At 36.5% G+C, this 13,340-nt stretch overlaps 1 protein-coding gene across 1 annotated transcript in view; it reads left to right on the top strand.

Annotated features, from left to right (window-relative positions):
• LOC136254955 (hemicentin-1-like) overlaps positions 1–12,587 on the top strand; it is a 43,741-nt gene extending 31,154 nt beyond the window's left edge. The window contains exons 23-27 of the mRNA XM_066047674.1: positions 3,810–3,924; positions 4,055–4,340; positions 4,657–4,823; positions 4,876–4,993; positions 12,496–12,587. Of these exons, the coding sequence (XP_065903746.1) occupies positions 3,810–3,924; positions 4,055–4,340; positions 4,657–4,823; positions 4,876–4,993 (686 nt within the window). The 3' untranslated portion in view covers positions 12,496–12,587. The remainder of the gene's footprint in view (positions 1–3,809; positions 3,925–4,054; positions 4,341–4,656; positions 4,824–4,875; positions 4,994–12,495) is intronic.
• The last annotated feature ends 753 nt before the right edge of the window (positions 12,588–13,340 follow it).

Here is a 13,340-nt window from a genome sequence, read left to right as displayed (position 1 = left end):
CCTCTGTTGTTGTACAGTGCTGTCATTTCACCCATCCACACACTAATGGTGTGAGGCTTGTTTTAATGCTAAAAACCAAGGGAATCAGAGTAGGTGTGACCAGTGAGGCCAGAGCCTTACCACTTTTTGGCTGAAATAAAAAAATTTGCAAACTTGATAAAGCTAAAACTAAAAGTAGTGAACATGGAATACTTAGCATATATTTAATGGCAACAATTGACCAGAAACAACACTTATCTAACCTGTTTTTCACTCAGAACAGCTTCATGTCTACTTTATCCGTATTAAGTGCCTCTAATTATAGCTATGTTTAAATTTGTGTTTGTGTCTACTTTGGAAACATTCCTTACAGTTTGTCTCATAATAATAATCTCAAATGGTAAGATTTAAGTGTTTAAAAGGTACTTTTTGATCACTGAACAGTTTTATCATTGAACACTTGTCAGGCCAGCTAGCTAGCACCATTCATACCATGCTCCAGCCCAAAGCTTCCTTCAGATAACATCTCAGAGTGTGCACTTTCAAAAATTTCTGAAGGCATGCCCCCCAAGACCCCCTTAGACTAAGTCTTACCACTTTCACATTTACTCTGATGCCCCTGCTAAAAACTGTACCATTTAGACATGGTAAACCTTAGATCATATAGTTGTTGCTATAGGAACACACATGTTTGTCTGTTGCTATGGAAACCTAATGACCTATTTGATTTAAGAGAATTCTAAATGCATCCTATATTAATGTTTTACACTACATTAAGCCTGCGCCTATTATGCTGGCATAGTCTTGAGAATAATAGGTGACCAATTTCGTGAGAATAATTCCGAAATAATACGATGGTTACAGGCATAATTTTAGAATAATCGGACAACCACGGGAATAATCGGTGGAATTAGGTAACGTGTCTCTTCTTGATTGCCTAGAAGAAAGAGTTAAGCTACTACAAATGATATAAAGCTGACAGGAGTGCTGGCTGAAAGGAACTGAAAAGCCTCTGAAAGATCGATATACTCTAATAGAATGCTCAAATACTCTAATAGAGCAGTCAGATCGTTTCATGTTAACAATCTGCAGCCAGCATCAGAGATTTAACTACATGATTATCTGCAATTCTGAAACTTGTACATCTTATACCAGTGCATCTTCTTCAATTCTTTGAGCATTATTATCTACCTAACTTACCAGCTATACAGTAGTTACAGCATAATTATTATTATAATACACTAATAATTAAATATACTTGAATTATAACTGTAGCTAGCTATTCTAAGTCAGCTGTAACTATTATGGATATTAAAAAAATGTGTAAGGTGGAATGCTTCATAAAGTGGCTATTAATAATTCGGACAAAACTACTTATAGCAGCATCTTGAAAACTAAGCAACTAGCCACAGATATATAATACTGAGTGAGAATAATTATGGAATAATAGGCTAGATACAAGAATAACAAAAAGAATAATAGGAGAATTTTTTGGGAAATTCTGGAAAGAATAATAGGTAAAATTTTGAGCATAATAGGCTCAGGCCTACACTACATAAAAACTAGTACTCTTTGGCAACTTATCTGTTTGGACACTTTTAAACTCTAGACCACGTTCAACTATCTTTAGTCAGGTCTCTGACGCTGTTATATTGTTAACTAAAGCCACTAATTTTAAAACATAATTAATGTTAGCTACATGAAAGTGCATGCAGTGTTAGCTACATGTCAGTGCAGTTGCATGTCAGTGCAGTTGCATAAGTTCAGTTCTAAATCACAGCAGTCAAGTTTTGTTAAAACCACTTCACAATTCTAAAAACTTGCTTTTGTATCTACTACCTAGTGTTACATAAGAAGACACAACTACGTATATTGAGCAAACCCTGCCATATTTGTTTATAATATACATAGTTGGACTGCTTCGGCTGACTGTGTCTGTGTGCTTCCATCATAGTTACTTGCTCACTCTGCTGTTCTAGCCTAGGATTGTATGACTCAGTGATTACCTGTAGTGATGATCTGGAAACTTGTCATGTTTCAGTGACATAAAAATAGGGAAAGCTGTGTATCATTGCTTTCACTAAATTCCATGCCTTCTGTGTGCCCTTGTGACTTCCATTCATCACAACATTTGATTGCTCTTTGTGGTATTAGTGAATTGTCACGTAAAACTCATGATTGCTGTAAAAAGTATTTTAATAACCAAGTGCATAATCTTCTGGCCTTGAGAAGGACTTGCCATCATTTACAATCAGGAAAACTTTCTTAGAAAACGGTAAGTATCCACACTTATATCAATAGCTACATAGTCTGTTGCTGCTTTGTTCTGTCATTTATATTTTGTTTCTCACCCAAATAAGCAGTTTTTTAATGTTAAAAGCAGAGAAATATGTACAGGCATGAACAGCAGAGTTTGTAGGTATACTGGTAAGCTTCCCTGGCTTCTAGGCATACACATTTATGCAATAATGGAAACCGAGCCCACACCCATAGGAAGCTGCAGGGTGCATGCTAGGAAATTTATGCTGAATATTGTTGTATGGCCCAATGGTGAAGTTTCCATGGCAACAGATAAACATATAGGGTTTGTGGTATGTAGTATACATCTACCTCAGTGTTAGCAGATCTAAATAGTACCAGTAAGGCATTGAAACCAGCCTTATATCATAAGTGCGTGGGGGGTGAATTAAAGGTACTTTATGGTTTACAAAAGTGACTGTAACTTGAGAATAAAATACCATATAGTGGGTTATTTTCGAAACAGAAATTTTCGCACAAGAAGCAAAATCTTAATTTCGAAAGATTTTAATTTCAAAGAGTGCATGTTTCGAAGTCCGGATGGATTTCAAATAAACGGAAATTTGTGTCACAAATTATGAGGAAGCGTGAATGTTTGCCGAAAATTGACTTACTGATGGAATAACGAATAATCCCCATTCCTGTGCACTGTAGAGAAGACTGAGTGAGTCTCGGGTGGAGTGAATTCACTGGCACCATCACGCTTGATCATAGCTAGCTATCCTACCATAGATTCTAGAGTAGACGGCATCAATCCCCATTCTGGATCACCTGTTTGCTGGTTATTGGTACAGTAATGATACAGTTTACCCATTATCATCAGCAATACTGAGCTAAAATTCGAGGAATACACGAAAGAATTGCCAAAAGTTGGACGGTTGCTTTCACTTGTGGGAATTTATTTTCGTAAAACAACCGGACGTGGGAATTTATTTTCGAAGAGAAGGGGCTCTTCGAAATATCCGAAAATAAAAACCTTTCGAAAATTACCAGCTATACGGTAGTTGTTTCCTAGAGTGAGATCTTCAATTTTATGGCAGATTTTAACAATTAAATTGAAGCTTAATGGAGATAAAGATAAAATGGCTAATTTTCAATAAACAAGTGGCCATAAAGGTCACCAAAAGTAAAATCTGGGATGACCCTATATCCAAAAATCTTTCTGAGGACCTGTCCTAGTACTGTGCCAAATTTCATGCATCCTGTTGCATGATAGATTCCAGATTCTGGAAACCTGAAGTTTCAATTTCTTAATGTTTCAAGTAGTGTGTAAAATCCAAACGGGTTTCCTGAAACCCCCCTGGGTACACCCCTGATGAATATAATGTCAATAACCTAATGATCACATGGCCCTAACTAGTGTTTATATTCAGAGCTTCATTTCATCACTGAAATCTAAAATAAGTATCCCATAACATTTGCACTGCATCTCTGTGTATCCATATACTTTATAAATGTGGTACTCACATTTGTATGTGTTTTCTGTTGTAATGGACAACATTTAAGCATGTTACTGAGTGCACTCCTTGCAGTACCTCCTGCTCCCATAACACCTCCTCCTACATTGTCTCCACCTCGTGCACCTACTACTACCACTATCACTGTAGTACTACCACCACCTCATCAAGTTGAAACTGGAGAGCTGAAGTGGGTTATTTCATAATGTGCATGATTGCATCGTGGCTATTATGGTATAGGAGTTTTGTGTAAAAACTTGTATGTACATGTGTAATTTACAACATACTTATAGGATAGTAACAGTGCTTTATGTTTTCAGCATTTATGGAGTTATTGTAGTATCTGGGGATGAGATTAACAACGCTCCAAGGGATATTATCACTGGGAATAATGATCAGCTACCACCTGCTTATCCTGGTAGAGATGGTGTCTATACTGCAACAGTGTGGAACAATATAGAAGATGTACCATTAACATTTGTTGTTGGTGGTGGAGAGACCACTGTAGGACCTGATGGAACAGATTATGTCAACAGAAGATTATCTGAGAGTACCTCATATGGAGTGTTCCACTATGCTAGACTACAGTCTGATACTGGACGTGTGGTGAGAATATATGTAGCATATCATACAGTACAGTAGTACTGTATATTAGTAGTACTGTATATTAAGGATCATGGAGGTTTGCATTTTCTTACAACAATAATTGACCAGAAACCATGGCCAGTCTCACAATGTCTTCTTGGTACCTTTGCAGTATTGGTTTTGTATACAATCAAGCACAAAAGTGCCTTCAATCCAATTAAAATTTTTTAAAACATATATTATTCAGTTTTCTTGGAAACTACCTTTTTGTGCCCCTGCCTTACTTGATATCCACAGTATACACACCAACACAACAGATGATGTATCTATTTTACAGGAGGATGGTCCACTGATAGTTGATAATGATTACATTGCAATGGAGAGGACAGCTTCCTCAGATGATGATGACAACACAGTTGGGATAGCAGTTGGAGTCACTATTGCTGTCATTGTAGTGATAGCAATAATAATAGTTGGAGTAGTTGTATTAATATGGTACTATCGGTAAGTGTCTTAAGATAAAACTTTAGATAATTTAAGCTGTATATTTTTGCAGAAACCATAACGAGAAAAAATCTACTTACAATACAACTACAGGATCTGATGGTGTTATGATGAATCCTGTGGTAGCACAGACCTACAATGTTAACATTGATGTCACTGAAGAGAAATAGGTAGGTTTATGCTGATGTTAAAATGCTAATTGATGTGGCAACACTCCAGGTGGTGTGCACTTGGCAGATTCGAGCAGTGCACACCCCAGGGTGCAAATACCACTTACCATGGATTTCATATGTGTGCATGCATAACTGAATATCATAAATTTAGCATGATTGATTTGGTTTTGCAATGCACATATCATCCTCCTGGGCTTGGTTGCCATATTAACTAAAAGTATATGTATAGTTCAATGTCAGTAATTGAATGCACAACAACTAAGTAAATGATGTAACTGAGTTATACATACAACATAAGGTTCAATCTTTATACGTGGACGGCCACACAAAGCACATTCAACAATACATGCACTGGTACATATACTTAATACATACATGGTTTCAATTGGGAGAGAATAATTTTTCTGTCTGCAAACACACCATGTGTTTTGTGAGGGATCATCGTAAACCTGCCAAACTTGTTTATGAATTATATAATGAATCATTATGACATCATCATGTTTCACTTATCCTGCAACATTGGTTCATGTTCCAACCTGAATCAAGCATATTGATTTCAGTTCATAGTGCTATTACAAAACGCAAAAGGCTAGTTTATACTCTCTTACCTAAAGCATGTTGGATTCATTTAGGTTTGCACTGTATTTACTCTACACCCACACCAAGGCATCAATTTATTGTGTTGAAATAAATTACATTTACTAGAAAAGTTATAAGTTGTAGAACAGAATACAGTTTGTTCAGCGTAAATTATATCTAAACCAAAACAGCCAAGCTGTAAAAAAAAATCGTATGGCCCCCAAAAAAGCCAGGATAAAAAAAGATGTGAAATCCAATGTAGCAGCCAAGAAATGGCTGTGATGGTAGGTTAATGGCAAAAATTTTAATTATGACGATTCAGGTGAATTTGTGTTGCCTCCTCCACTAGGATTTGGCACGAAATTCACCTGAATTGTCGTAATTAAAATTTTTGCCATTAACCTACCATCACAGCCATTTTTGGCCACTACCTTGGATTTCACATCTTTTTCATCCTGGCCTTTTTGGGGGCCGCACTGTTTTTTTTACAGCTAGGCTGTTTTGGTTTAGACGTCACTTCTTTTTGTATTGCAAGCCTCAAAGCCGGCCATTAACTGGCTTTGGTGCTTCCTTCTAACTTGTTTTTATTTCTTTTCTGTTCTGCAGGAATTGTGGAACAAAGGAAAAATATTGTGTACAGTTTTTTTGTCTGATTAAAAATATTCGTATATTTAACAATGAAAGATAATCATACTGTAGGTAATAAGGTGACTTCTTATACATAACTGAACTGTAGCTGAAACTCCCATTGTTTGTAGCTGAACTATTTTCAGAGTGACTTGTTTCTAGCTGAATTCTCTACATGGCGATTTGTTTCCAACACATATTTCTACAGGGTGATTTGTTTGTAGCTGATCTCTATAAGGTAACTTGTATCTAGCTGATATCTCTACAGGGTGACTTGTTTGTGGCTGATCTCTTTACAGGGTGATTTGTTTGTAGCTGAACCCTATACATGATGGTTTCTTTGTAGCTGAATTCACTACAAGGAACTTCTTCTAGCTGATCTTTCTACAGGGTGACTTGTTTATAGCTGAACTCTCTACATGATGGTTACTTTGTAGCTGAATTCTCTACAAGGCAACTTCTTCTAGCTGATCTCTCTACAGGGTGACTTGTTTGTAGTCAAACTTTCTACATGATGATTTCTTTGTAGCTGAACTCTTTACAAGGTAACTTCTTCTAGCTGATCTTTCTACAGGGCGATTTATTTGTAGCTGAATTCTCTACAGGGTGGTTTGTTTGCAGCTGAACTCTCTACATAGTGGTTTCTTTGTAGCTGAATTCTCTACAATGTGACTTCTTATAGATGAACTATCTACACAGTGATCTTTTCGTAGCTGAACTCTCTACAGGGTGATCTCTTTGTAGCTGAACTCTCTACAATGTGATTTGTTTCTAGCTGATTTCTCTATAGGGTAACTTGTTTGTGGCTGAACTCTCTACAAGGTGACTTCCTCTAGCTGATCTCTCTACAGAGTAATTTGTTTGTAGCTGAATTCTCTACAGGGTGATTTGTTTGCAGCTGAACTCTCTACATGATGGTTTCTTTGTAGCCAAACTCTATGCAGGGTGATGTGGTTGTAGCTGAATCTCTACAGGGTGATTTGTCTGTAGCTGAACTCTCTGCAAGGTGATTTCTTCTAGTTGATCTCTCTACACTGTAACTTCTAAGTAGCTGATCTCTCTACTGAGTGACTTGTGTATAGTTGTACACTCTACAAGGTGATTTGTTTGTAGCTGAATACTCTACAGGGTGACTTTTTGTAACCAAACTCTCTGCAGGATGATTTGTTTGTAGCTGAGCTCTCTACAGGATGGTTTCTTTGTAGCTGATGTCGCTACGGGTGACTTGTTTCTAGCTGATCTCTCTACAGGATGGTTTCTTTGTAGCTGAGCTCTCTACAGGGAGATTTTTTTCTAGCTGAACTCTCTCTAGGGTGATCACTTCACAGCTAAACCCTCTACAAGGTGGCTTCTTCTATCTGATCTCTCTACAGTGTGATTTGTTTGTAGCTGAACTATCTACAAGGTTACGTTTTCTAGCTGAGCTCTCTCTTATTTCTAGCTGATCTCTCTACAGAGTAACTTGTTAGTAAAGCTGAAGTCTTTATATGGTGGATTTTGGTTGTTAAACTCTCTGCATGAAGACTTGTTTGTACCAGAACTTCTACAGAGTGAATTGTTTGTAGCTGAACTCTCTACAGGGTGCATGAATTGTTTATAGCTGAACTCTTTTCAGTGTGACTTGCAATGTTCTGAATCACTACAGCAATAATATATAATTGTAGCTGAACTCTCTATAGGGTGACTTGCTTCTTGCTGAACTGTCTATAAGATTAACTGTTTGCAGCTGAACTCCCTACAGAATAACTTGTAATGTAATAGAGTTCTATAATGGAGTAAATAAATTATGGCTGAATGCTCTATTAGGGTGACTGTTCTATTAGAGTATCAGTCTCGATCTCGCATTTGCTACACGGAGTTGGCTTTCAAATCATAACTCAGTGGTTTGTAATCCGATTCTTCTGTACTACTGCAAGGACTTTCTATGAAGATTATTCCAGCTATACACCGATTTTCAGCTGATTGCTCCAAAGAGATTTACCTAGTAGGCGTAAAAACTAGGGGTGAAACGGATATTGAATTTTAGGTATTCTAATATTCTTCGAATTAACGAACGAATTAACAAATTATTCTTTAAGAATTTTTGGAATAATTAGGTGCTTGAAAGGGACAAAATCACTTTGATTACTACTAAAACTTTAAATGTTAAAAAAGAAAAGTCCTTTACATGTATTATTAAGATGAAAAAGTATATTTTAAAATGATAGTTTTCAGTTGTCAAAATGTTTTCAAGGTTAAATGTGTACATTATCCGATTAACGAATAACGAATATTTCTTAACGAATACGAATATTTCTTAACGAACGAATAACGAATATTCGTACTATTTGTTTCAGCCTTAGTAAAAACTAATACTTTTTTATTCATAAAAATCGATCGCATAATTGTGACACAGGTTGGGTTTTGTGTCATATCTCCATGGTCTTTATCTGGATTCCTTTCAAACCACCAAAAGGAACTCCTACAATGGTTACTCCATCTTTGTAGCAATTTTCAACTCATTCCAGGAAGCGGTTTACCTTGTAGGTGTGACAACAAATTGATCTTGTTTTACGCGAATAATTGGTCATAACTCTCGAACCATTCATCGGAATTGCACCAAATTTGATGCTAGGATTCGCCTTTGGACTCCCTTTCTGTGTGCCAACTTTCAAGGTGATCAGAGTACGTTTTTGCGTTTTATAGCGATTTTTGCAAGTGTGCGAAAACACGAAGAAGAAAAAACCAAGAAAAAAAATTGAAACCTTGGCAGCTTGTATTTCGGAAATGGCTGGCACGATTTCCTTCAAATTTGGTATGTAGACTTCCCTGGCAGGCGGGAAACTCTGTAGCAGATTTGGTTCCAATCGGATAAGGAATCATCGAGATACAAAAGTGTGAAAATGACGTTTTCTTTCTTCCTGTCAATATACCCACGGTGTGGCGCGCCGGCTTCTTGGGCCGCACGAAACACTATTGTGTGTCTTGATAAGTACTGTAGAAGGAATAATTAGGAATTTTGAGTTTGATTACGGATCATAGACATAAAACATGGTGAAGCAATGTACACCTACAGATTATACAAGTGGACATTCAATCCATAATTACTTCAGTCATGGGTATAGTGGGGAGGATAAGTAGTTGTGTTCCTCACTATTTGTAGCATAACAAGCTTCTCAGTACATGCCACCTCAGCCATACATACTGTACACTGCACTTGCTGTAACACCTAATGTTCCGAATTTTATTATTGGTAGACACTCATATGTACAAAAGGTCAAAACTATATAAACAACAACCCTAAGACCGAAATATGTACACTTATAATTTTGAATGTTGATTTGTAAATTGCCATAAGGTTATATATACCACACACGTTGTATTTGTAGTTTTGTCTCAAGGGACACATGAACAGTTTCTGTAAAATGCTTACCATTTGTAAGTATGATTTCAACTACCTATGTATATATATATATATATATAATATATATATATAATAAACTGTATGTACTATGCAACAAATATTATGGATTTTACTGTAAAAATATTTTGCAGGAAGCTGAATCCAGTGATGCCGATACGCATAGTAGTAATAACTTAAAGCACAACATTTTAGCTGTAGTTATAATGCACAGTGTGTAATATGTTTGATTCATTTCTTGATAATATGGTACTATTATATATTATTGGTAGACAGTGAATGCTGGTAAACAAATTTCAAACATGAATGAGCAATCAAGTGTTGAAAATGTTTTAATCGATAGCATTCTAGCTAACAATGGTCAGAACACAACCTCAACACTCAAACCTGTCCAACAATGCATATAGCCATGGTTGTTTGTTTATCTAGCTATCCTAGCTCCTTATTTGTCTATACTAGGAGTTGCATATACGATAAGTTCTGAAACTGACAAGTTCTTGAGGCTTCATCTTTTGTCTAACAAAGTGATTTTCTGAAGCAGTCAAAGAAATGAATATCAAAATAAGTATAAGTAAGTTAATCATGAAAGCAAAGGTATGTTTTTGTAGAACTATAGTTTTCCCATTTAAAATATACAGTTACTGTATCTACCGAAATGGCCATACAGTATGTGACCAGATTCGCAAAAGGTACCATTTTACAAACCAGCGATGTAACATGTGACTCTGATTAACTTGCTCTTAGTATCAAATTGCTGTAGCTGCACTCACAGAAAATTTCAGGCAATTATGTACCATGATAAAAAGTTATAAAGCTTAAAAGTTAGAAAAGGGTCTGTGAAAAAGGTACCTTTTCACAAATCCAGTCACATATCGATTATGGGATAGTGAGGGTTGTGGTGATTTATAGTCATTTCTTCATCATTGGAGCAAAAAGATAAGCCACGGTACAAGCTACCTTCAACAATGATACACATGTTAATCTTTAGGGATGCGGGAATTATGCCTGAATAATTTTGGGAATAATGATGGGGTAATAGAAAAGAGCATTATTCCAGCATTTTGATGCAGTTTTGGAGCATAATCGGCATAAAAATAAATTAAGATCGAGATACTCTAATAGAACAGTCACTTACTCTAATAGAACGATCAATTACTCTAATAGAACGATCGATGCGGAATAATTCATTACTAATACTACTGGTAAGTAAGCATCTTGCTATCAAAAAAGCTTTTCTGATGAATTGACACAGCTGGATTTAGTACTTTTTACTGTTTCAAAGTCTTGCTGTACAATTTAATTACTAAAATGAAGAAAAAGTTACAAAAATTAGGAATAATTTTGGGAATAATGAGTATTTTTGGGAATAATAAAAAGCATAATGATAAGGTTTTAAAAGAATTTCGGAATAGAATAATGATGAAAATTTTGAGCATAATTCCCACAAGCCTATTAATCTTAACATTGATGTCACTGAAGAGAAATAGGTATATATATCAACGTTGAAACCGGGTCACTACTGCTGACCCGGATGACCCACTGACCCGGATTAATTAAAGCCGAGGCGTGTCTCGGGCGAGCGAATGAGTCTACATTTTGAGCGTTCGATTCGTGTTGCGTAAATATTGCAACTTCAGCCTAGCTGTAGGTTGAAGACCAAAAAAAAAAAAAGGTCTTCACCTACTGACAATAGCTACCCCTCACCATAGATACTCTCAGTTTCGTGCTACATACTGCACTTACTAACAAATAGGCGTGGCTGAGCATATGTTGGTAATGCGATAAGTGGGCGTGGCTCACGAAAGAGCTACGCGATAGCGTTTATAAGTTCCACGTCGTCCAACGAACAATTTCGTTTCTCACGTGATCCAATCCGGGTCAGACCCGGAGAAAATGTGACCCGGATGACCCGACCCGGTTTCTACGCTGATATATATATATATATATATATGCTGATGTTAGCATGCTATGTAATTGATGTGGAAACACTCCAGGTGGCATGCACTTGGCAGATTCAAGTAGTGCACACCCCGGGGTGCAATCACCACTTACCATGGATTTCATATGTATGATTGCATAACTGAATTATCATAAAGTTAGTGTGTTTGATATGGTTTTGCAATGTGCAGATAATTAGCACTTCATCCTCCCGGGCTTGGTCCTCAGTTGCTGTATTAACTATATTATATAATTATGTTTAGTTCAATGCCAGTAATTAAATGCACAACTAAGTAAATGAGGTATGCATACAACAGAAGGTTCAATCTTTATACGTGGACAGCCACACAAAACTAGGGACCAGCCGATTATGCTGGCATAATTATGAGCATAATAGGTACCTGAAAGCATTGAGCATAATGCTAGCATAATAGGTAGAATATTTGTGTAATAGTATGAATTCTTGCTTATTAAAATAGCTATCACAGAAAGATCGCTATACTTTTAATAGAACAGTCAGTAACTCTAATAGAACAATCACATAGCTGACTGTTCTATTAGAGTATATCGATCTTTTCTGTGATATGCATTTCGACAAGTAAGTTTGTGCTGCAGCCACTTATTATTTATCCATAAATTGGAAATTATTAGCAGAGCATGAGAACTAAGGCATAAATAATTGGGCATAATTTGAGCATAATGGGTAAGTATTGAGCATAAATTTAAGCATAATAGGTAAATTTTTTAGCAGTGCAGCATAGCATAATAGGTAAAATTATGAGCATAATCGGCGGGTCCCTAGGCAGGTGGCTTATTCGTAGACTCACGGGCTGTCATTTTAAATTTACACTAGTAGGCATTCCAGAGAAAGGGCTTCATCCCAGATCCAGTCACATAATTCTCAATATTGTATATGATGCATGTATATTATTTACATGCATATATTTGTATATAGCTCACAGAATGATGTCGGTGTCATCTACAACCCACCTGACTTGGGTTTGATGGGGAAAACCATTAAAATGAAGTTTTCTATTAAAGTAGGAGTGGAAAGTGGTACAAAGGGACAGTACCTTTATATGATGGAAGAAGTGGGAATTATGGTGTATACTTCCTCATGACAAACAGACTGTTTTATTTTACCTGATGATCCTGACATAGATTGCAGTAACTAAGCCAGAAGTGGGGAAGTACTGTATAGTCACTAGTGTATACTGTGACAAACAGACTGTTTTCATGTTATACACCTGATGATCCTGACATAGACATCATTAATATAGCTGCATGCATGCAATGTTTATATTTTCAAAAAATTATAGCGCAGCTCATTCACATGTGATCATGTTGCATCCCATGACCACGAGGATTTCCAACGCAGAGCAAGTACGTATACCAGGGTAGTAAAATCCTTGTGATCACACACACACACACACACACATCACAATACTACTGATTTAATTTAACACCAAGAAATCTAGTGTTATGTGGTTTCAACCTTGTGCACTGTCAAACACTTTGCCACCTGAAGTTAAGATTGATGATGTTCCCTTGTCCACAGTCGCCTCTCAAAAGTATCTGGGAATAACATTTGATAATAAACTGGATTGGTCAACTCATGTAGCTGCTATTTGTAAGACGATGTCTTTTTATTTATTTTGGATTAACTCCCATAGGAAGACTTTACCAACTGAAGTCATTAAGATGTTAGTTGATTCCCTTGTGCTATCCTCGCCTGATTTATGCTTTACTGGTCTGGGGTCCTTTGTTGTCTCAGTCAAACACTCAACGCTTACAACGTTT

This window comes from Dysidea avara, chromosome 5 (genome assembly GCF_963678975.1).
Source record: "Dysidea avara chromosome 5, odDysAvar1.4, whole genome shotgun sequence".
NCBI lineage: Eukaryota > Metazoa > Porifera > Demospongiae > Dictyoceratida > Dysideidae > Dysidea > Dysidea avara.
Note: the sequence above shows the minus strand (reverse complement) of the source record. Positions and strands in the feature narration are given on the sequence as shown.